Consider the following 25464-nt stretch of genomic DNA (forward strand, 5'->3'; position numbering starts at 1 on the left):
AACCTCTAGCACCCATAATTCCGTGCCTCTATTAAGTGGCCAGACCCAACTCTCTCAGCTTATAACCCAGTTGAGTGACCTGATGAACAACATTTCCAAAGTTTGAACATCATGTAATCTCAGGTGGATGTAAAATGAACTCACAGTCCATCCTGTGCATTGGCTAATATGGTCTTGTTCAATATAACTGAAGCAGATCATCTGGTCATTGCCTGGCACTTATACTGCATGAATGTTACTTGCCATTTGAAAGCAAAATCTGGATATCATCAGAATTCAGTCTTTGCAGTATCTGATGCCTTTAGCTGTTTTTTGATCATGTGGTGTGAGTAGAATTGGCTGAAGACTGGCATGTAATGCTAGGGATCTCATGAAGAGTCTCAAATGGATCATCTACATGGCACATCTCACCGAAGGTGCTGAAATGTTACAACCCTGCTTTTTTCTCTAATGTCCTGGGCTCACCCATCATTGTGGATAAGGATATTTGTACAGCCTCCACCTCCTGTTATTTTGTTTAATTGTCCACATGCCTGTTATTTTGTTTAATTGTCCACAACTATTTATGGCCAGATGTGGCAGGATTGCAGTGCCAAGATTTGAACGGTTTCTTGCAGAATCAGTCCTCTCTATTGTCTGTTGCCTTTGCTGTTTAGCATGTAAATATTTCAGTGCTCTAACTGACCAGGTGACATTCACTAATTTTTTTTACATATGCCTAGTGCTGCTCCTGGCATGCCCTCCTCCACTCTTCATTAAACAGGATTAATCCTCCATCTTGATGGCAATGGTAGAATGGAGGTGATGCCATGCCATGAAGGTAGATTGTGGTTGAATGCATTTCTGCTGCTGATGGTCTCCAGTACCTCATAGATGCTGAGTTTTGACTTTCTCAATCTGTTCTAAATCCATCCCAGTTAGCAGAGTGAAAGTGCCAATCCAGAGTACATTCTGTGCCCTCATCAGCCTCAATGCTTGTTCCAAATGGTATTAAAAATTGAAGAGTACTGACTTTTCAGTTTGGGGGAGGGAGGAGTGCCGGTGCTAAATCAGCAGGTTTCCTTATCTGTGGTTGACCGGATGACTTGAGACTTCATGAAGATTGGAGTCAACATTGATGGCTCTTAGGGAAACTCCCTCCTGACTGTATGTCACTGTGTTGCCACCTCTGGTGCGTCTATCATGCCAATGGCTCTGATCATATCCAGGGATGATGATGGTGGGTTTGGGACATTGTCTTGAAGCTATGATTCTAGTACCCAATCCATAATGAGGAGGTAGGATGTCTACAACTGTGAACTTGTGTCTAATCACTGTGCCACTAAGACAGATGGTAAGGTAGGAATATGACATAAATAACAATTCTATTTTATTATTATGGTTCCATACATTGATACCAGGTGAAAATTCCAACAATTTTTCCTGGTCAAAAGCAACAGGCACAGTCCTATTTCCCAAGGATTTTATAACTCCAGGAGATGAAAAACTACCTGCAGCTATTTTGGACCATTAATGTAATGACCCAGTATCAACCAATAAAAAAAATGGATAGACTGCATATTCTTTCAAGACAAAACAATAATGAAAGGATTTTCGTATTGTTTTAGTCAAAATATAGGCTGTCAAAACTAAAAGGCCAGACTGAAAATTGTTAAATGATCAAACAGAAAAAGTTCAGGCCTAGAACATCAAGCACTACATCATCCTGCAGTTCACTGCTTATTTTTCATCTCAATGCCTTGTTACTATTTTCTTTTCTTTTCTTTGCACAACACAATTTCCAAGGAGACTAGGTACACAACTTAAACTACCAATATACTGCTCCATTGTTAATTATCAAGAGGGATTTTACCTACTGGCTTCCTGCCCTATGCTGTTATTAAGTTATTATAATACTCTTGCAATATTTCAATATACATCTATTCAACTCTACAATGTATCAAACGTGTTGATACAGTTCTAACAAAAAGATTTCTATGTTAACTAATCTTTTCTCTTTTGAAGTTATGGAACTGTTGTGTATTTCCAGAATTTCTGTTTTATAAAATATGCCAATTTAGTCTTTTAAAAAAGAAAACCTTTAAATCCTGTATTTTACTTGCCTAACAAGCACTAGAAAAATAATTATTTTGTTTAGTCCTGCAGTGACATATACAGTACAAAATTAACAAAAGCTCATTGGCTATGCTCTAAGACTTAACACCCTCTGTATGCTAACCTTTGTAGCTTTGTAACTTTTGAAAGCATCTGTTATGAAAACTAAGAAAATAGGAGAGTAAAATGTACAATAAATATCTGTAACTTGTTGATTTTATTACAGATTTTGCATTGCCATTAATAGTTTTTACACAAATAAAAACATGGATAAAGTCAAATGGAGCAGAATTATTTTTGGATTTTTTTTCATAGTCAAAAGGTATTTCACAGTCCTTTATAAACCAGTCAAATTATCTTCAGCATCCATTAAAATACCTCTTCTAAACAACAGATCAGAGATGCTTTGTGTTTTACTTTAACCCTTTAAACATACACAAAGTCTTCAGAATTCATTCTAAAAAGATGCCTTACTACATACAAAGACATATGTGAAATCCATTTTTTCAGATCCAGTTTCAAAACAAGAAAACTAATTTATGATGTGATCAGTTGCACATTGAACTACATACTGTAAAATTGTAGCCATTTGCTACATGAAATTACTTTCATAGCCACTTGCTCTGAACTTTCAAAATGCAGTCAGCCATTGAATGCAATTGACTTCTGTATCTAAACATAGTGCACTAGATGCTCTTCCTAAATTAGTTAACACTGGAACTCCATAACTTATGCTGGCCACACTTTTGCTGAGTCAGCAACTGATTGAGGCAGCAAGAGGACAGGATCATAGCTGACATATATAGAGGTATAGAGTCATAGAGATATACAAGCACGGAAACAGACCCTTTGATCCAACTCATCCATGCTGAACAGATATGCTGTATAAATCTAGTCCCAAAAGTGCTTAAAGTTTTACAGAAGATTTATAGCTCAGGTTGCAGAGGAGGATGTAGACTTGTTCGCCGAGCCAGTGTGTTTGGTTGTAGACATTTCATCACCCTGCTAGATAGCATTGTCAGTGCGCTGCCAGTGAAGCATTGGTGTTCTATCCCACTTGTTATTTATATGCCTCAGTTTGCTGGGATGGTTGGCATCACTTCCAGTTCTGTTTTTCAGTGGTTTGTATATCAGGTCCAGTTCAATGTGTTTGTTGATGGAGTTCCAGTTGGAATGCCAGGCCTCCAGAAGTTCCCTGGCTTGTCTCTGTTTGGCTTATGCTATCATGGATGTGTTGTCCCAAACAAATTTGTGTTCTTCTTTGTCCATGTGTATTGAGACCAGTGAGAATTGGTCATGTCTCTAGGTGGCTAGTTGGTGTCCGTGTATCCTTATTGTCAGTTTTCTTCAGTTTGGCCTATGTAATGTTTTTCCACAGTCCTTGTGTGGTATTTTGTAGATTATATTAATTTTATTGGTTGCGGGTATGGAATCTTTTACGTTCGTCAGTAGCTGTCGCAGGGTGGTTGCTGGTTCGTGGGCTATCCGGATACCTAGGGGTCTGAGTAGTCTTATGGTCACGTCTGATATGTCTCTAATGCATGGTGGGGTAACTAGTGCGGCTGGCCGTGTTGTGTATGGTTGTTGCGGCCTGTCGCGGAGAATTGTGCTTTTTGGGTATCCATTCCTTTTAAAAACTCCATACAAGTGCTCCCTGTTCTGCCTTGTGCAATTCCAGATTGCTGCAATGTGTTGTGGCCCATTTGAATAATGTCCTGATGCAACTCCATCTATGGGTGTTGGGGTGGTTGCTGGTGTAATTAAGTATCTGGTCCATACGGGTGGTCTTTCTAGTCTGGAGTTCCCCACTGTTCTTGCATTCTATCATAATGTCTAGGACATTATAGTAGAATGCAAGAACAACACAATAAAAACACAAACTCTGAAAATACACAAAATTGCAAAACTCTTCACTGGGATTTATAGGAATGATTTAAGGAGTTAGGATGAGGCTTCATTCATTAACTGCTTTAACAAGAAATGTGAATTTGTAATAAACTGCAAGTTGTGCGTTCTGTGCATCATACAACATAGAACATAACAGCGCAGTACAGGCCCTTCAGCCCTCGATGTTGTGCCAACCTGTGAAACCAATCTGAAGCCCATCTAACCTACACTATTCCATTATCATCCATATGTTTATCCAATGACCATTTAAATGCCCTTAAAGTTGGAGAGTCTACTACTTTTGCAGGCAGGGCATTCCACACCCTTACTACTCAGAGTAAGGAACCTACCTCTGACATCTGTCCTATATCTATCACCCCTCAATTTAAAGCTATGTCCCCTCGTGCTAGCCATCACCATCCGAGGAAAAAGGCTCCCACTGTCCACCCTATCTAATCCTCTGATCATCAATTCTAATAAGGCCCAGAATAATTGTTTTTCAACACCAGTGCTACTAGAGTTAGCACTAGTTTCAAACATTGCTTCCTGTATTAAGCATCAACATCCAGAAAATGACTTTTTTTTAAAAAAAAACATAGTTGCCTCCAATTGAGGACTTCAATTTATTCCTTTAACACATCAACATTCGCATTTGGAAACAACATGGTCAGATTTCCAACAAGAGTTTTACTAGCCAATTGAACCCCAGCATTATTAAGTTGGAAGGCTGTGTTGCTCATGATTTCCACAGCAATAACTTTTCTCTTGAAAAAAACTGGGATTTTATTTGGTTTGGTTTATTATCATCATCACGTGTACCAAGATACAGTGAAAAGTACTCTCTTGCATGCAAACCAGACAAATCATACCTTACACAATTACATCAGGATAACAGAACAGGATGATTAATAGTGGTAGAAAACCATAAGTGCATATCACGGACAGAACCTCAAGTTTCAATTATGCACTCAACAACCTCCTGTACTAAGTAATGGATTCAACAGTTTCAGATCATGACCGATATTCTATTTTGGGGAAGGTGGGTCCCCCGGATACCATGACCAGGCAGTTGCTCAGGCGCTGACTGGGTCAAGCAGCCCATCGCCAAGTTCCCCATGGGTCGCAGCGACATGCCAGAGGACCTGAGAGCATATTAACTACTGCCTTGAGAGGGGCGGGGAAAAGAAAGGGTTAGGAAGTTCTGTTCACCCCCTATCCCTCACCCGGCTGCAGATACCAGACCCATGGCTGACAACTCTCTGCCTGCAGGGACCTACCCCACTACCATGTTCCAGGCACAGAGCAGAAACACAGCCTCCATCAGCACATCTTCCTGATCAGTACCAGCCCTTTCTCCAGGAGAACTTTACCTCTCACATCCGCGCTCCTCTCCGTCTCCTAGCAACCGCTCAGCTCATCCCTTCCGGAACAACCGGAAACACACGTTTCCCCAGACTGTCTATAATTCGTCCGCCTATTATATAAAGCACGAGCACCTTGTGAAGACGGCTAGCCGTCCGCGAAGTACAAATGCACTATTATAACAAAGAGAAAAAACTGATTCATATCAACGTCAATTGTTTTTACTCCTTGCAAGTGATGGAGACGTCCAATCCAGCATCTGCACTATTTGTACTCCATGACCGGATGTGCACATGACGGAAGGATGCTGAGAGTGAGACGGCCGTGCGGCGTGATGCATGCTGGACATTGTGGTCCGATTGCCTCGACGATACCCGGAGGTTAGCGCTGTTTCTGCGGGAAATAAAACTATATCCCCCAGAGCGCAACGCGCAGAAGGGCGGTTGACGTGGTGGGGTCATGTGACTGTCCTCCAGCATTTGGCGGACGAGTGGCGGCACGGAAGGTGACCCTGGAGCAGTAAAATGGTCAGTATCTTCCCTTATCTGTTATATATATCGCAGAACGGTCGGTGTTTCTTTGAATGTTTTATATACACCTCAGAACTCTTTCACTGCTGTACATGCATCTCAGAAGCTCCCTCACTGTTTTACGGTCAGTATCCCAGTCTTCAATGGTTGGTACTTCAATACTTCAATGGTTGGTACCTCAATTCTTGTTTGCTGTAGGATGATTAGTCTCTCACTTGTTGTTGTATATTGTGTAATTCTTCCCAGAGTGATTGGGACCTGGTTTGTCTTTCGAACGCAAGCAGAAGTTGCTGGAAAAGCTCAGCAAGTCAGGCAGCAATTCTGAGGAAGGGTCACCGGACCTGCTGAGATTGTCCAGCAACTTCTGTTTTTGTCTCTGAATTACAGCATCGGTTTTTGTTATTTCTTCATTGTAAATCCTTAGCCTTTTATTAACTTTAGCTAGATATCTAAGCCACTGTGATAGGTGGACATTAACTGACGGCAGCTCACTAATTTAGAAATAGCTCCCTCTGTCTCTAAAGCACCAAACTAAAAATACATTGGGTAATGGGTTTTCTGACCTTTCACCAAGTTGTTTATGTTTAATTTGTACTATTTCCTTCAGTTGAGAATCAGGTTCAGTATGTGATGTTGCACAATATTTACCTCCAAGGGTGTATTAGTAGTATTAATGTCAGATGAATAGGAATGAAATCAGGTCCTCTCACACCTGACAGGTCTGAGAACAAGGTGATTTTGCCTGATTTTGGTGAGTAGTTTATACAGTCAAGTTTAGGGCAGGTGGGAGTCAAATTTTATTTATGCTTGAGAATAGTCTGGTGTGTAACTGGTGAATCAGGTGACAAGTCCAGTGCCATTTAAAACCCTGCTGAATTGCCCATCTAAGTTAATTTTAATTGGAAATAACTTGAAAGCATGATGCCCAGTATATATTAAATTTGACCAATTTCCAGAGTTTTCTTTTAGACAGCTGGTTTTGAGAATGTATCTGTAATGATGGAAAAATGGATGGTTAAAGAGTCATGAATGTGTATGTAACAGTAGAACATATATTAAATGGAAGTTTTCCCTGTATTGAGAAAGGAAGTGTTATAAATGGGGGCAATAGGCTTAATAAGAGACTTTTCATTAGGACAGAACTTGATATTTAGAGAAGTTAGTGTGAAGGAGGAAGCAAAGGATGTTAGTTAGGCCACTTTGGAATACTGTGCGATTCTGGCCTCCCTACTATAGGAAGGATGTTGTGAAACTTGAAAGGGCTCAGAGAAGATTTTACAAGGATGTAGCCAGGGTTTGAGAGTTTGAGCTATCGGGTGAGGCTGAATAGGCTGGGGCTATTTTCCCTGGAGTGTTGGAGACTGGTGATCTTGGAGGTTTATAAAATCATAGTGGGCATGGATAGGGTGAATAGCCAAGGTCATCTCCCTGGGGTGGGGGTGTCCAAAACTATAGGCCACAGGCTTAAGGTGAGGGGAACGATTTAAAATGGACCTAAGGGCAACCTTTTCACACAGGGTGGTGCGTGTATGGAATGAACTGCAAGGGGAAGTCAGAGGCTGGTACAATTACGACACTTTAAAGGCATCTGGATGGTTACATGAATAAGAAGGGTTTAGAGGGATATGGGCCAAATGCTGGTAAATGGGACCAGATTAATTTAGCATATCTGGTCGGCATGGACAAGTTGGACCGAAGGGTCTGTTTTCATGCTGTACAGCTGACTCTAAATGGCATGTCAGTTTAGTTAGCAAAGCGATCAAGGTCAGATTTGTATCTTGACTCTAACTGCAACTGGTTATAATTATTTTGAAGTTCAGACAATGAAACTGAGGCGTGGATAAAATGATTTCTGATTATCTGTATAGCTTGCTTTTGATGGAAGATTCCTTCTGAACTTTATGAAGTTGTGGTAGAAATGGAAGCATAATGATCTTGAGACTTGTTCCTTTCATGTGGCTATTGTGGTTCTTTTATCAAAGTTGATGTCACCATCAAGGTGCACGAAGTCTTCATGCTCAAAACACAACTGGTTAAAATTTACAGAAATAACTAGGAACTTGCTGCAATTTGGTCTTATTTCCAGATAAAATATATGGACAGTGAGATGAAGATGGCAGCTCCTAACCTACAGAATGAATTGTTTAATCAGCAAGGTTAATGTTTTTACACATGCAGTACAAAATAGCCAAAAAACATACTCTGTGAATAATTTGGGAAAAACCAAGCTTTGAAATAGAAGGAAACGTAGTAAGAGTGCAATAAGACACTTCATGATCTGGCAGGAGCCTGTGCTGAAACAACAGCACATCTTTCCATCCCTTAACGTTCACCAAGGTATATTGATGAATGTCCTCCAGCTATTTGACTGTGGAAATATTTGTCTGACCAAATATCTCACCGCACAGAATTGACACTGAATACCAACCAATTGAGATTTTCATATGTGGGGCTGTGGTGGTGGATGGGAAAGTAGCCTGACCTCTGTCTACCAAATGACCTTGGACAATGTTGCTGCTGGAATGCTAATAAGAAAAATGTACACTGTTGTATGTGAGGCCATCTGTTTCCTTAGTTACAAGAATGTGATCTTTACGTCATTCCATCTTTACACATTGCAACTTTGTTTCAAGGTCCTAAAAATGATTGATTTTTCATAGAAATTAATTTCACTAGTTAGTCTGAATACCAAATGTTTTCAAAGCTAATTAGTCAAGCTTTCATGTTAGCTTTAATCCTCTTATGTACATGGCTACACAAAAAAATTCATTCTAATACAGATTTGCATACTGAAGATGAGTTTAATTACTCAAGGAGGGAAGAAGTCCTGACCCAAAATGTCAACTTTCCTGCTCCTCTGATGCCGCTTGGCCTACTGTGTTATCGTTAATTACGCAAGGATTTCTTCCTTTAAATTGAAGTAATTCGTAAACATTTTGTGCTTTTGGATAAAGTCAGGCCTCTAATATTGAAGCTTAATGTATAGCCTGTTTATCTGAAATGGATGCTGGGGTGGAGCCTGCAGTAGGTTCCTACTGGATAGGCTAAATGTTTAAAAATTACAAAATTTTTTAATGTGTCTCTGAATCATCCAATGCTCCCCCTTGTTCATTCTCTCTCCAGGCAGAGCCTATTAAAGTTCTTGTGACTGGTGCTGCTGGTCAGATTGCCTATTCACTTATCTACAACATTGCAAAGGGGGATGTTTTCGGAAATGATCAGGTAATGTTTACCATATTTAAAAAATATATATAAACAGCTGAGTAAACAATTAGTCTTCTCCTTTTGTTTTTTTAAAACAGTGGGGTGTTACAATAACTAGTTTAGTTTGGGGAAACTTGGTTAGCATGGATGAATGGACTAAAGGGTCTTTTTCCATGCTGTATGACTCTAGCAGCACTGTGTTCATATGTTTTATATATATATTTTTTTTTTAAAAACTGCTTGGCAATAGGAGGAGGAAAAAAAGTAATCCGATAAAGCAAATTGACTCAGACAGGTTGCTAGTTTCCATAACACTCGGGTTCCTTGAACATGTATCTGCTGCTGGCATTCTACTATTCAGTTAACCACTTTCTCACCAGACACAGTTGTGGTTTTCTCCCCTAATGGGAAGGCAAAACTATAAATTTGATTCATACCCTCATCAGGGGCAATAACTAATTGCACCAACTAATGGATTGCTACGTTTAATGCTGATAGCAATGGATGAGAATTGGAAATACCGGCTATGAAATTGTCTTATCTTCAAAGGTTTACCTTGACACAATGTGTGGATCATGAATCCTCATTGAAAAATACCAAAGTATTGTCTCCAAGTAAAATTATCAATTCTTCTAAAGTGTAACTGGATATTGTGGAGTGACAAAGGGTCCCTGTACTGCAGTACTGAACTATGTTTTAATATAATTCCCAAAGCCCCTCATCCTCGTGCTACTTGATATTGCACCAATGATGTCTGTGCTGGATGGTGTTGTGATGGAAATCCAGGATTGTGCTCTTCCACTGGTCCATGGTAAGTAGCTAAACTGGATGTTAGTTTCCAATTGAAGTTCTGTCTTGTTTATGCTTTTTTTTTTCCTTTTTCTACTCGAAGGAACTTGTTTAACTGTTGGTATAATGCATATTTGGTGTAATGCATGTTTCATCTGAGCCTCCATCGTGTTGACAATTCCATAGATTTCAGCTCAGTTGAAAATTTGCTGAATGGAAAGTCAGTAAGAGCTACAATTTTAAACACACATTCTGCAACTGGGAATTGAATTCTGGTTATAGATCTACTGGGCTATTTTGTAACTCATTGGAATTGCTCCTGTGCAATGTTTATGGATCTCAACACAAGGTCAGATGTGATTGCTTGATCGGTATTCATTGCACATCAGTACTCCTCAACTATTGGTTAAGAGGTAGATTTGATGCACAGCTTTTGTTGATTTTTGGCACTTGGCACAAATAAATAAAAATGACATGTTTTCTTTGACGTTACCAATCTGGAACTGCTTGTTGGAAAAAGGACTGTTCAAGCTTAGGAATAATTGTAACTATTAGTCAGAAGGCATCTGCCTTGCATCACTAAACCTATTTTGCAGACTATCTGAATCAAAGCTGTGGATTTTACTGTTAAATTTCTCAGTGGATTTTCCCTTTTTTTGTGACTCATGACACACCACTGACTGTGTTTGGTCAATATTCTTTTTTGATTTTCGGTAAGTATTAGTAGATGATTTGGACACATACAAAAACCTCATCTTGATGCTGCCATTGGTAGGCAGTCTGAGTTGGAAGCCAGACTTACTTTTCCCTTGCCCTGGCCCTAGTGGCCTGAGGTTAGTTGTTGCTACTGATTGTCAGCCATGATCACACTTGAATGGTACAGCGGCCTGAAAGAAATAGGCCATGCGGCACTTCTATTTTCTATATTTTCCATGGTGCCTCAACTCGAACCAAACCAACCTGGAATTATACATTGAAATTCTGCTTCAAGAAGCTTAATAACATGTTAGGAGTGCATTTTTAAAAATTAATTTCTGGAAGGTGGGGTGTCAAGAGCTAAACCAGCATTCATTGCCTGTGCCTAATTGCCCTGGTAGTGGTGGCGTTGAGTTGCTACTTTGAACCACTGCAGACACACAGGGACATCTACGATGTTGTTAAGTGGGAGGTTCCAGGGATTTAACTCACTGCGTGATGAGCAATCACATTGCTCTTACTCTGTATGATCCTTGCAGGGGTCATTGCAACTGACAAAGAAGATGAAGCTTTCAAGGACATTGATGTGGCAATTCTGGTGGGCTCTATGCCAAGACGGGAGGGCATGGAACGGAAGGACCTGCTCCAAGCTAATGCCAAGATATTCAAAACCCAGGGATACGCATTGGACAAACTTGCCAAGAAGTCAGTCAAGGTGACAAAGCCTTAGTATTTATTTAAATGTCAAATCTTCATACTGAATGTGCAACCATGTATTCGATTTGGATTTATAAATTTTCACCATTTTCTTCTTATTCTTCCCAAATAGAGGAGAGGTTCCTAAGGAACAGGAAGTGGCTAAGAATGCTAGTTAAACAAAAATTCCAAGTTATAAACCTCACCAACTGTTTGAAAAATCAAGTTAATACAGGAATCCAGTGGATGGTATAGGATTAATACAGGGGTCCAGTGGATGACCATTGGGGAAAGTAGAAAGAAATGCTAGAACTACTGAGCCAGTCTGGCATCATCTCTGGAGAGCGGAACTAAGCTAGCATTTCAGGCTAATGACCTTTCATGAGAAAGTTTGATTTTATTTCAGATACAGCAGCCACTATACTTTACTTCTGTATTTGAATAATATTTGTAAGGAGGAGAGACCTTATTTAAAGTTTAATGTTATATACTTGGATTCTCCTGACGGTTCTTAGAGGAAAGACTTTGTTTGTTTATTTAAAAAAAACATGAAAATGGGCTAAATGATAGCAAAGGACACACAATTGGCTTAAAAGGCCTGTTAGATTGAAGACTTACAGGCTAGAATGAGATTCAGAGTGGTACTCCATGGATCACTTTTGGGACTTGACCTATGTTTGAAATGAATCAGTCGAATGATGATTGGAAACAAAATATGCCAAGTTTATTTTAGGAAAAGATAAATTAATGAGACAAATAATTTATCAGGTTCCAAAACACTTGATTATTGGAATTCTAAAATACAAACTGAAAATGCTGTAGAGAGGAACAGTGAACACTTCATGTTAGTGACCTTTCATTAGAACTGTTGGGTCATTTTTGTGAAATATTAAGTGCTTTTCTGTTTAGATGCTTCCTTGGTTAGGAACGATGGGGTTAAAAGGTGCTGTCATTGACAGATACAGTTTATTACTATGTAATATGATAGACCTAAAAAAGAGAATAAAGTGTGCATCAAATAGAACTGCTCAGTAATATGAACGTCTAAATTAGGAGCAGAAGTAGGCTATTCGGCCATTCAAGCCTTCTGTCATTCAATAAGATTTTTGCTGATCTTTGTGTTCCAAATTCCACATTCCTATCTACCTCCATGAGCTTCAGATTCTTGTTAGGCAGGGAAATCAATCTACCTCTGCCTTTAAAAATATGCAGTGACCCTATCTCCTCCTCCTGCAGTGGAGAGTTTCAAAATCTCTCGACCGTCAAGAATAAAAATTCCTCATTTATCTTAAAGGGGTGACCCTTATCTTCAAACAGTATTCTGTCATTTTCTTTTCCCTCATCCACATTGTCAAGTCCATTCATGATTTTATAAATTTCATTCAGATCAGCCCCCACTCTTCTGAACTCCATACTTGCGTCATAAGATGATCTTGCCCAAGGTACTAATTTGGTAAACCACCTGTCAGCCCCTTCTAACATATTGAGACCACTTAATTTTTAAGTGAACATATCGAAATCTGTCAAATGCCCCTTATTAAATAGGGATACACCTGGCATCAATACACCATAGAAGTTGGTTGTTCAAGGCTGCTGCGTAGGAAATGGACATTGTTAACATATGCCTAGTACAGCAAGACTTTGAAAATACCACTGAATTTCCAGAAGAGTTACACTTACAAAAACATTTATTAGGTGGCACTTAAAATACTGAATTTTCATTCACCTCATTTGGGGGGGTGTCCAATCTTTACACAAAGCTCAACTGGGCCAATATGTTTATTCTTAAGGGCCTTTAGTTACTAACATTACAACAGTTTGGCTACGCCATTGGGCACCCTCTGGAAACACCTGAAAGAACTTTAAGTGAAGTTATCAAATAAAACTCCCTTGAGGCACGTAGCAATATTAGGAAAGTGACCGACAGCTAGTCAAAGAGCTGAGGTTTAAAGGCCATATCGAAGGAGATGAAGCGCTAGATGACTGCTCTTGTTTAATTTTAGAATTATGAAGATTTTGTAGAGATTTAATAGCTTCAAAGTAATAAAGGATTGGACTTGATCATAGCAGCAAAGATGTTTGAGCTAAGTAGATGAGTGGGAATTGGGAAAGACTTGCACAAGTTACAAAAAAAATGCATATGTCAAATGTTAGGAGTTTCTTTTTGCACAGTGCTGTTGTTAGTCTGAACAAGATACCAGCCACACAGTGAGTCTGGAGTTGTTGCAAAGATTGTAAGGGATCTTGTGGTTCCTAGGGGTAGTGCTCATATCTACATAGAGAGGTAGTTGGATAGCTGGAGGTTATGAGATATCACTCACTTTGGGGCTTCCCTGAACTTGTGAAATGGTCTCCATTCTGAGAATGGGTGGTTAGCATGAAACACAAGCAAAAACTCCATAGATAACATGCAACTCTATTCAGAGTCCTGTAAATCCAGTTACAAACTACTTGCACACATTTTCAAATTCAGTGTCACTTATTCTGGTCATGCAGATTTTGTTTAAGGCTGCACTTGACACTGAAAACTTGCACTCTTGATGTTCATTCTGGTTAACCCTCTGCTTTCATAAGCCAGGAATTTGTTAATTTGTTTCCCTATTAACTCCCATTGTACTTTGCTGATAATTCTGATCCTGTTCCCTTTACAATGTTAGTGCAAAATTCTTAAGTTTTATTCTACCTTTAAGTACACTGATGTATTACAATTTCATGCCTTTGAACAATCCTAAAGAAATAGTTCTAAAATACTATTGAAGAAAAACTGACATCCATTAAATATAAACTGTTTGACAGCATGTTTTTATTTCTGAAGGAAACAGCCCACAACTGTACTCTTTATACTAGGAGTTGGTTCGCTTTCTTTGTATGGGATTGATTAACTTGATTGACCATGATATTCTAAAGGATAATGGCTTGGACATATGGTCAACTTTTTGATTGAGTTGTTATAGCGCTGCTACTTGATGTAGGTCAAGCTGTAGGCAAGGTTGCCATGTGGAGATACTGGTGTTGGACAAGGTCAGAAGTCACACGACACCAGTCCGAAAGCTTGTGATTTCAAATAAACCTGTTGGACTATAACCGGGTGTCGTGTGACTTCTGACCTTACAGGCAAGGTAGTAGAGTTCTGCAAAACACAAACTTAGAACTGTTTACAAGTAAAAATTTTGACTGCAGATTAAATGATTCTTTGCAAGTCCTCCACTCCTCATTTTGCCTAAATCCACAATATCTGTCACGTTTGACCTGATGAAACTAATCCTATGGTTACTGCCTATATTGCTGGATTCTTTTGGAGATAGCAAGAACTGCAGATGCTGGAGTCAGTCATTACAAAGTGGAGCTGGAGGAACACAGCAGCTTAGGCAGCATCAGAGGAGCAGGAAACTTGATGTTTCAGGTTGGGACCCTTCATCAAGACTGATGAAGGGTCCCAATCTGAAACATCGACTTTCCTCCTATTCTGCTGCCTGATCTTACTGAATTCTTTTACTTGTACAGTTCTAATAAAACAAACTATTTGTTGCAGGTTCTTGTTGTGGGCAACCCAGCCAATACCAATTGTCTGACTGCAATCAAGTGTGCCCCATCAATTCCGAAAGAGAACTTCTCTTGCCTGACTCGCTTGGATCATAACCGAGCAAAAGCTCAGGTATGTCTAAATACTGCTTTAAGTGCAGCTTTTTGGAGAGCTCCATTTAGGGTGGGTGGGGGGTGTCTCTGCACTTTTTATAACTTGCCAATATTCAGTTCTCTACGCTCCTGCTTTTAAGATTTGGCAAGGTTTCTGATTATATGGACAAAGGCAAAACCTCACTGTCTTTTAATTAGGCACAAAGTTGGTTGTCATTTTGAAACTGAGGAAATGTCCTAGATGTTAACAATTTGAATGTTGGTTCTAGTAGAACAGTTTATAGATTTACAAAAAAAGTGGACAGAGATGGCAAAGAAGCTGGTTGTAGGTTACGGTAAAGTGTTGATGGGATGGTCAGATGGGCAAACCAGTAGCAAACGGTATTTGATTCTGATAAATGTGAAGTGATCTAATTTGAAAGAAGAAACAAGATGAGGTAGTATTTAATGAATGGCAGGACATGGTAGCTCAGGGATCTTGGAGTAATTATTCAGATCCCTGAAGTCAGAGTATATGAATAGGATAGTTAAGGCATTTGGGAGATTCACCAGGATGTTGCCTGGGATGGAGAAATTGAGCAATGAAGACAGACTAGATAGGCTTGGATTGTTTTCTATAGAGCAGAGAAGACTGGGGGGGTGGGGACATGATTTGAGGGGTATGGACAGGGTAATAGAGAACAGTTGTTACCCTTGGTTGAGGGGTCAATTACTAGAGGGCATAGTTTTAGGGTAAGGAGCAGAGGATTTGGGTGGGGGTGAGGGTGGTGGGGGGTGAAAGACCATTTCAATCAGGATGGTGGGAATCTGGAATGCATTGCCTGGGAAGGTAGTGGAGGCTGGAAACCAAAACCTTAACTTTAAAATATTTAAGTGAGCACTTCAAATATCGTAATATTAATGGATATGGGATTAGTGGACTTTTAGTGGGAGTTATGTTGGTGCAGACTCAATGGGCTGAGAGGCCTTTCTGTGCGGTATGAATCTATCAATCTGAGATTGACTTCAGACCAAATAAACAGTGTGGTCAATATTTTGAAAGATTGCAACATATTTTATCTTTGTTTATTTAAGTAAATTCTGTTTCTTCTCTTTAACTGAATTTAATACAAATTAAGCTTTGCATTTAGATTGCATTCAAATTGGGAGTGCCATCTGGTGATGTGAAGAATGTTATCATCTGGGGCAATCATTCTTCAACTCAATATCCAGATGTTACTCATGCTACTGTCAAAGTTAAAGGAAAGGAAATGAGTGTCTATGACGCTATTGAGGATGATAACTGGCTGAAGGGTGACTTTATTGCAGTAAGTAACTTCAGAACTCATCTTTTATAAATGTTTATCATTGACAAATACAACAGTTAGAAATGCATTGGTTCCTTCCAAGTTCAACTTCCTCTGTAATTTTTCAACGGTACACATTCACTTCGTCCAATTTTACTTAAAACTGACAATGCTGTGGATTTTATAACTGGGTTATTTTGTGCAGAGCAAGGTGTTGATTCCTTATTGAATTATGCTTCACCCTCCCATGCCAGACTCTCCATAAAGTGGCCATTCTTGTATTTGACAGGAAATCTCAGCTGGCCACCTGCATTGGTCTCGACAACTGAAATCTGTTTTGTGTTCCCTAATGCAAACTTTCATCAAATGTCACTTATGTAAATATGTACCTGGCACAGGTCACTCAACATAGCATGGGATCCAAATTGGCTGCCTTCCTAGTCTGTATCACTCTAAACTTGGCACACACGTCTTACTTGATTGCAAAAGCAAAAATGCTGCAGATGTTGGAAATCGTTAATGAATGATTTGTGTATTTCAGGCAATCAGCCAGCATCTCTGGAGAGCAACAGTTAATGCTTCAGATCTCCACCTGAAACATTCATTATCACTCTCTCTCTTCCTTTTGCTCTCCCTTCAAATAATGTTCAAGCTGCTGAGGATTCGGGGTATTTCTTCTTTCATTTTGACAGTTCCTGACCTGTGCTTGTGTGCAACTTAGTTTAAGAAATTGAAATTGGGGAGAGCGAAGGAATCATCTGAACAGATGAAGGATATCAGAAACCGTGACAGAACTGTTCTCTCAGACAAAGGGTGTTTTAAAAGTACCATTAACTGAAGCACTGGACACTTACTGAATTGTGTCAGCTAAGTGTTACCTTTTTATATTTGCATCAAATTGTGACTGCAGTCTGTTTCCCGTTGAATGCCACACTAAATGCAGCAGTTGTCTTCCTAGTGGTCATGAAAAAAGAATAACTTTCCAAAGTAACAATGTTTCTTTCCAGAAACCATTTTATGGCACAAATGTTGCATTTTGATTTTAAATAAAGCACCAAAATGTCTTTCTGATCTCTCAACAATGTTGCCTTTGAACAATTTGTTGCCTTCATGTATTTGAAACCAGTTGTGGCTAATATTTTGTTCATGTGACATGTCCATTCAACCTGTGGTTGATTGTTTTGAACCATAATGTGCCTTGACTTGAGCTTGCTTTTTTTTTTAAAAAAAAAGTTCATAAATTAGCTGTGAAATGATTCTCTCTGCTTATTTTTTAAAATGTGTTTTTAAATGTTTGTTTCCACCTCATTGTTTTCTCTTGTTCAGACTTGCACGTGTTTAGTTCCTTATGGTAGACATTGTGACGTGTATCAGCATTGCCACTGCAACCACAGCCAACAAAACTATCACTACCTTCCAGAAAGAGTGGACAAGAAAACCCTTACTAGCAGTACACACGACCTGCTGACATGTAACCAGTTGGAAAACTAAACATCTTTTTTTCTCTGCCAACAGACTGTTCAGCAGCGTGGTGCTGCCGTGATTAAGGCACGGAAACTCTCTAGTGCAATGTCAGCTGCTAAGGCCATTTCTGATCATATGAGGACCCTCTGGTTTGGTACTCCTGAGGTATGGTAACAAACTACTTGAACTATTTTTACACTAACTTCCAGGACTGAATCATCTGATTGGATATGCCATCCATTTAAGATGTTTTGTCTCTGTTTAGATGGTTTTATTTTCTGCTTGCACCCACACTAACATGTTTGTTCCCCAGTTTGCACCCTGCCTCATGAATATCATGCAGACAGTATTGCCATGTACTGTAAAATCTAATGCTGTTGCTTTGCTACAGAGTCATACAGGAAACATACCCTCCAGTTCAACTCCCCCATGCCAATCAAGTTTCCCAAACTGAACTAGTCACACATGCCTGCCCTTGGCCCATATTCCTCTGTGTGCCTGAAGTTGCTTCTCAGATCCCTTTTCTAAATCTCTTTCTCCATGGCTTTAAAATTATGCCCCTAGTTCTGACCTCCCCAACCCTAGGGAAAGACCTTTGCTATGCACTTGAGCTGTGCCCCTCCTTGTAACTCAAACCTTCCAGTCCTGGTAACATCCTTGTGAGCCATCTTGAAATTGTGATATCAAGAGTCCAGGGACAGTGTGTCCCTGTTAGGGTGAAGGGAAAAGCTGGCAGGTTTAGGGATCCCTGGCTGATGAGGGATTTTGAGGCTCTGGTCAGGAAAAAGAAGGCATACATTGGGTTTAAGTTATCAGGCTCAAGTGAATCCCTAGATGACTATAAAAAGTGTAGGAGCACACTCCAGGGGAAATCAGGAAAGCAAAGAGGGTATGAGATGGGTCTGGCAGATAAGGGTAAAGAATCCCAAGAGGTGCAATAGCTATATTAAGAGTAAGAGGGTGGCTAGAGAGAGAATAAGTGCCCTTGGAGATCAGCATGGCCGTCTGTGTGGAGCCACACGAGATGGGGAAGATTTTTAATGAATATTTCTCCTTCTGTGTTTAATGAAGAGAGAATCATGGATGCTAAGGAAATAAGGGAAACCAGTGGAGATGTTTTAAACCACATACATATTACCAGAGAGTAAGTGTTTGCGGTCTTAAAGTGTATTAATGTGGATAACTCCCCTGGGCCTGATCAAGTCCGTCCTCGGATGTTGAGGGAAGCTACAGAAGAAATTGCAGAGGCCCTTAAAGGTTTTTGATTCATCTTTAGCCACCCTCCAGTCTTCTAGAACTTCACTAGTGGCTAATGTTGTACCATTGTTTAAGAAAGGTAGCAAAGACAAGCCGGGGAACCACAAGCCAGTGAGGCTGACATCAGTGGTAGGCAAGTTATTGGAAAAGATACTGAGGGATAGGATCAACCAATATTTGGATAGTCAAGGTCTAATTAGGAATGGTCAGCATGGATTTGAGTGGGAAGTCATGTTGGACAAATCTGAGTTTTTCAAAGAAATACCCAAAAGGATGGATGAGGGTAGGGTAATGGTTGTTGTTTATATGAACTTTAGTAAGGCCTTTGACAAGGTCCCTCACGGCAGGCTAGTCATCAAAGTTGGGTCGCATGGGATCCACAGAGAGCTAGCAAATTGGATTCAAAATTAGCTCTGGCAGGAAGCAAAGGGTGATGGTTGAAGGTTGTTTCTTGGACTGGAGGCCTGTGACTAGTGTGCCACAAGTCAGTGCCTGGCACCTTTTTGTAATTTACATAAATGATCTGGATGTGAATGTACAAGGCATGATTAGTAAGTTTGCAGATGATACAAAATTAGGAAGTATTGTTGATAGTGAAGGAGGTTATCAAAAATTAGAGGGATCTTGATCTGATGAGGAAGTGAGCTGAGGATTGGCAAATGCAATTCAATACAGATAAGTGAGGTGTTGCACTTTGGAAAGTCAAACCAAGGTAGGACTTGTACAGTAAATGGTAAGGTCCTGAGGAGTGTTGTGGAACAGAGGGCCCTAGGAGTACAAGTACATAGTTCGTTGAAAGCGGTGTCACAGGTAGACAGGGTGGTGAAGAAGGCATTTAGCATGCTGGCCTTCATCGGTCGAGGCATTGAGTATGGGAATTGGGACTTTATGCTACAGTTGTATAAGTTGGAAAGGCTGCACTTGGAGTATTGTGTACAGTTTTGGTCACCCTGTTATAGGAAAGACACAGTTAAACTGGAAAGTGTGCAAAGAAGATTTAAGAGAATGTTGCCAGGACTAGTAGGCCTGAGTTAGAGAGAGAGGTTGGCCAGGATAGGCCTTTATTCCTTGGCATGTAGGAGAATGAGGGGTGACTTTATTGGAGTGTATAAATTCATTAGGGACATAGATAGTATTAATGCATATCATTTTCTTAGGGATGGGGAATTGAAAACTAGAAGACATGGATTTAAGGTGAACATAGTACAGTACAGGCCCTTCGGCCCACTATGTTGTGCCAAACTTTTACCCTAAACCTAAGGTCTATCTAACCTCCACCCCTACCTTATACTATCATCCATATGCCTATCTAATAGCCACTTAAATGCCCCTAATGAGGCCGACTCCACTACCCTCTCCAGCAATGCATTCCACGCCCCTACCACTCTGAGTAAAGAACCTACCTCTGACATCTCCCCTATATCTACCTCCACTCGTTTTTGCTTAGACTATTGTGTATAGGTAACAATGAAGGAGGGCGTGACTTCTGTATAGCCCTATCTACCTGTGACACAACTTTCGCTGAACTACGTACCTGAACCCCTAGGTCTCCGTTCCACAACACTCCCCAGAGAGTTACCTTTAATTGTACAAGTCCTGTCCTGGTTCGTCTTACCAAAATGCAACACCTCACACTTTACCCGAATTAAACTCAATCAGTCACTCAGCCCATTGGCCCATTTGATCAAGATCCCTTTGTCATCTTAGCTAACCTTCCTCACTCTGCTATACCACCAACTTTGTCATCCACAAACTTATTAACCGTGCGTCTTATATTCTCATTCGCGCTGTTTGTTTATATAAATGACAAACAACAGTGGACACACAACTGATCCCTGCAGAACACTGGTTACAGGCCTCCAGTCCAAAAAACAACCTTCCATTACTAGTCTTTGTCTCCTACCATCAAGCCAATTTTGTATCCATTTGACAAGCTCTCCCTGAAACCCATGTGATCTGACTTTACTAACTAGTCTAACATGATGAACTTTGTCTACATGGACTTTAATGAGGCCTTTGACAATGCCCGCCACTCTGCCCTCATCTATCATCATGGTTACATCCTCAAAAACTCAATCAAATTTGTGACACACTATTTCCCACGCAAAAAACCATGCTGACTATCCTAGGAGTCCTCACTTCTCCAAATGGATGTAAATCCTGTCTCCGAATCCCCCTCCAGCATCTTAACCGCTACTGATGTCAGACTCACTGGTCTATAGCTCCCATGCATTTCCCTCCAGCCTTTCTTAAATAAAGGCACAATATTAGCCACTCTCCAGTCTCCTGGCAGCTCATCCATAGCTACAAATATTGATGTGACTGATATCTTTTCTGGGGGCCTTGCAACTTCTTCCCTAGCTTCCCTCCATATCCTAGGACACACTTGATCAGGTCCTGGAGATTTATCTACCTTTTATGCCTTTATAAGATCTCCAGCACCACCCCTTCCATAATGTGGACTGTTTTCAAGACATCAATGTTTATTTCCGGGTTCCCCAGATTCCATGACTTTCTCCACAGTAAATACTGAAGCAAAATATTCATTTTGGTATCTCCCATCTCCTGTGGTTCCACACCTAGAATGACCTCATTGATCTTTAAGGGGCACTGTTCTCTCCCTAGTTGCTTGTTTTGCCCTTAATATACTTGTAGAATCTCCTTGGATTATCCTTAACCTTGGCAGGCAAGGTGATCTTGAATCCCCTAATGCCCTCCTGATTTCCCTCTGAGAATGCCCCAACTCCCCTTTTATACTCTTGAAGAGATTCACTTGATCCCATTTGTCTATACCTGATATATGCTGCCTCATTCTTGATCAGAGCCTCTATATCTTCATTCATTGTTTCCTACTCCTACCACCCTTACCTTTTCACTTCAACAGGAACACACTGCCTCTTAACTCTACCTCATTTTTGAAAGCTTCCCACTTACTAGTCATCCCTTTACCTGCGAACAGCTGTACTGAGAACCTTTTTTCATTGTCCACTACACCTAGTTTGGTTCATCTTCAAACTTACTAACAATATCTCTTGTATTCATATCCAAATCATTTAATAAAAAGTCCCATGTTCCCAACTGTGCTTTAAGTTCATCTGCCTCTTGGGCTTCTAGTATTGAAGTAAATGCAGTTTAATTAATCAGTCTTGCTTCATTCTTAGCTGAGGGAGATAAGAGGTTTGGCAATTAGACTTGCTCCCTTTACCTACTGGACCAGCCTCAGCCTTCACGTTTCCACCATCGCTTTGGCTCCTCATCCTCGTCCTCGTCTATTTTTTCTTTTTTAAAAAAAAAAGTGCTTTCTGAATAAAGCTGCCCTTGGGGCAGGCAGTAAACACTGGTTCTGAATGTAGCAGCCCTGGGGGTGGTGGTGGGCACGGTGGGGGCGGGGGTGTGGAGAGTAAACACTGGTTCCTTCTCCTCCTTCTGAAGAAGGGTCACCAGACTCTCTGTTAATTCTGCTTTTTCTGCAAAATGCTGCTAGACCTGAGCTTCTCCAGCAACTTGTTTTGTGTTTCAAATTTCTGCAGTTCTTTGTTTTATCTTACTAACTTTTTTTGTACAGAATGAATGGGTATCCATGGGAGTGATTTCTGATGGGAACCCATATAATATTCCCAATGACTTGGTTTATTCGTTCCCAGTGCAAATCAAGGTAAGCTGTTAAGCAACTGGTTTCCCTTTGTGAAATATCTCGGATGTACCATTTGGATATTTAATCTGTTTTAATTAAATACTTAATGGGGGCAGTTGGAGGTGAAGTAGTCATGTCAACAGATTAGTCATCCCAGAACCCCAGGCAAATGTTTTGGGGACTTGGGACAATGGCAGCTTGATAAATTTAAATTCAATTCATAACTTTAAAACTGAAAGCTAGTCAAATAGTGACTGTGTGAAATCAATTGTTGTAAAATCCCATCTGATTAACCAGTACCCTTGTTACAATACAGACAGACAACATAGTCAAATCAGCCTCCCTACCTCGGTATTCGAAACACAGTAAAATTAAAATACTTTAATGACCTTCAAATGACTCCAGTGGCTCCCAATCAGACTTTGTGAATAACTAATACCAGGCACCAGTTTATAGCTTCGAGATTTAGTAAATTAATAATACAGTAGCTTTAGCAGAGCAAAGTTGAGCATTAAGGTAATCTAATTAACATCTATGACTTGAATCTAATCTTTGATTATAGCCCCTTCTCTACTCTAAGATGTACATCTAGTTAATGCACAAATCAAAAAAAAAAACAAAGGATGTAACTTTTGGGGAGGCGATGGCCTGGTGGTATTATCGCTGGACTGTTAATCTAGAGACCCAGATAATGTTCTGGACACCTGGGTTTGAATCCCACCAAGGCAGATGGTGGAATTTGAGTTCAATAATATCTGGAATTAACATTCTAATGATGACCATGAATCCATTGCTGGTTGTCAGAAAAACCCATCTGGTTCACTAATGCCCTTTTAGAGAAGGAAACTGCCATCCTTGCCTGGTCTGGCCTACATGTGACTCCAGACCCACAGCAATGTGGTTGACTCTCTGAAGTGCCCTCTGGGTAATTAGGGATGGGCAATAAATGCTGTCTAGCCAGCAATGCCCTCATCCCGTGAACTAATAAAGAAGAAAAAATTAGGCAGTTCACTTTAGCAGACTCTACAATCTGTAATCTCCGGACACAAGGGATTGTATCTTGCTTGGTTTCTGATGACACGAATACATGCCAATATCTTCCCATAGGCTCTGAGGAATAGTCATTTTATAATTAACTGAAAATCTATTCTCCAGACTTTCAATATGTTGATAATGAGTACAACCATAGATCAATACAAACTGTTGTGTAGCTTTCATAGGCACAGTCCTTCAGAATAAAACACCATTCAAAATTGGTTCAGACTTTGGTGCCAGTCAGTCTGACAAAGAGAAACCAGTGTCCTGGGGAGGCCCAGTCAATAGCCAAATATCTGTTTGTTTGATCATAGTGCATCCCCAAACAGAAATGTTTATCAACTTTTTTCTTTTGAAACAAGAATCAACCTGCGGTTATCTTCCAGGCCTGGCATGGCCTCCTACACTAAGGTGTGTTATCTTTTTGTTTTAAAAAGCATCTGAAGTTCACAGTCCAATGGTCACCATCAGCTCTGAGTTCACTGTGCCAAACCAAAAACTATAAAATATAAATATAATGAAAAATTAACAAGTGTTCTCAACACTTTTTTAGGGAAGGAAATCTGCCCTCTTTACCAGCCTGGCCTAAGTGTGACTCCAGACCCACAACGTGGCTCACATTAATCTGTCCTCTGAAATGGCCACTCAGTTCAGGAGCAATTTCAGATGGGCAGTAAATGCCAGCCTTGTTAAGGCTCGCAGATCCAATGAACAAAGGGAAAGCAGTATCATAACTGCACAGTGGCTGATCTTAGTGTGAAATAATTCTTAATTCTTTCTTGATATGGGTTTTATTTACAACAATGATACTAATCATTTGTCTTTTTTGTTCCAGAATAAAACTTGGAATATTGTGCCATGTCTGAAAATCAATGACTTCTCCTGTGAAAAGATGAAAGTTACTGCCAAAGAGCTGCTTCAGGAGAAAGAAACAGCCTCTGAGTTTCTCTCCAGTGTTTGAAGATTATCTAACCTAGATACTATAATTACTGTTGTGTATGTTCAGTGTTTGTGGTAAAATGAATCAATCTATTTTGACTCTGTTATCTACATAAAAATCTTGCATCAGGAAATTTGTGCTGCATTGTCATGGTTAATATTCAGTGGGTCTGCATTATTGCCCTAGGTAGGAAAGATAGAAACATAATAAAATACATGCCAGTAACCCAAATTTTGTTTTTGCATTCTTTGAACAGTTTTGCATCACTATCGATTATGATATAATTACAAGACACCTGTAGAAAAATACATGGTATTCATTAAATCAATCCTCCTTGCATACTGTTTCAATCCCTACTTTCGATCAATGTTCCTGGAGTTACTTTACAAAAATAATTTGGCCTCAAACTGCACATGAATTCATGTATGTTTTGTAACACTTTCCAGGTGTTACAGAACATCGACACAACACCACAGTAGGGTGATTCTGCAGGTTTCTGTAGTTAGTTCCCTGTGAATGTTTTGAGGTTCCTCTCAGGACCTGAATTTTTGATTACAGGTTTCCCCCCGCTTTTGGAAAGTTGGGTGAAAGTATACTAATCTTGAAACAAATTGCAGATTTTGAAATGAAACCCTCTGAAATGGCCTGGCACAATGCTTGGTCCATGGGCAACAAAGGCTGGCCTTGATGGTGACATACCACACACCTCCCTGTGAATGAGACTTTTTTTTACTAATGCCTAGTTGACGAGGCTGAAATTTATCAGCCAACTGCTGAAAGTAATTTGACTAACACCATGCTTAGACATTGACATGCAATTCCTCCTGTGTTCTCAATGGAGTAGAGCCATTCATTGCCTGTAATGTCCAAAATACAATTTAAAACCATTGTTTATAGTTAGTTCATATATTTTGCTAACTGTTTAAAACTACCCATGAGTATTTTTTTGCCTGA

General features: G+C 40.0%; 2 protein-coding genes across 3 annotated transcripts in view; one reads left to right on the forward strand and one right to left on the reverse strand.

The window, feature by feature from the left end:
- The window catches only part of LOC125483977 (WD repeat-containing and planar cell polarity effector protein fritz homolog), a 44626-nt gene extending 38939 nt beyond the window's left edge, over nt 1-5687 (reverse strand). Inside the window, exon 1 of the mRNA XM_048600884.1 lies at nt 5352-5687. The gene's annotated coding sequence lies outside the window, so the exon portion shown is untranslated. The remainder of the gene's footprint in view (nt 1-5351) is intronic.
- LOC109920559 (malate dehydrogenase, cytoplasmic) lies at nt 5675-24735 on the forward strand. 2 transcript variants are annotated; one of them, XM_020520599.2, is made up of 9 exons: nt 5675-5870; nt 8997-9095; nt 9792-9888; nt 11102-11277; nt 14791-14913; nt 16025-16201; nt 17696-17809; nt 22467-22556; nt 24406-24735. In XM_020520599.2, the coding sequence occupies exons 1-9, from the start codon at nt 5868-5870 to the stop codon at nt 24529-24531; spliced, it is 1005 nt and encodes a 334-aa protein (XP_020376188.1). In that variant the 5' UTR covers nt 5675-5867; the 3' UTR covers nt 24532-24735. The 2 variants fall into 2 exon arrangements, with proteins under 2 accessions (XP_020376188.1, XP_048456837.1); XM_048600880.1 differs by lacking the exon at nt 5675-5870 and adding an exon at nt 5877-5997.
- The last annotated feature ends 729 nt before the right edge of the window (nt 24736-25464 follow it).

Source organism: Rhincodon typus, chromosome 9 (genome assembly GCF_021869965.1).
Source record: "Rhincodon typus isolate 14 chromosome 9, sRhiTyp1.1, whole genome shotgun sequence".
In the NCBI taxonomy this organism is placed as follows: Eukaryota; Metazoa; Chordata; class Chondrichthyes; order Orectolobiformes; family Rhincodontidae; genus Rhincodon; species Rhincodon typus.

Excerpts from the sequence above, each read along its gene's own strand:
- LOC109920559 (XM_020520599.2), top strand. Across the intron at positions 14,914-16,024 it reads ATAACCGAGCAAAAGCTCAG|ATTGCATTCAAATTGGGAGT; the intron begins GTATGTCTAAAT and ends CTTTGCATTTAG. Across the intron at positions 22,557-24,405 it reads CGTTCCCAGTGCAAATCAAG|AATAAAACTTGGAATATTGT; the intron begins GTAAGCTGTTAA and ends TTTTTGTTCCAG.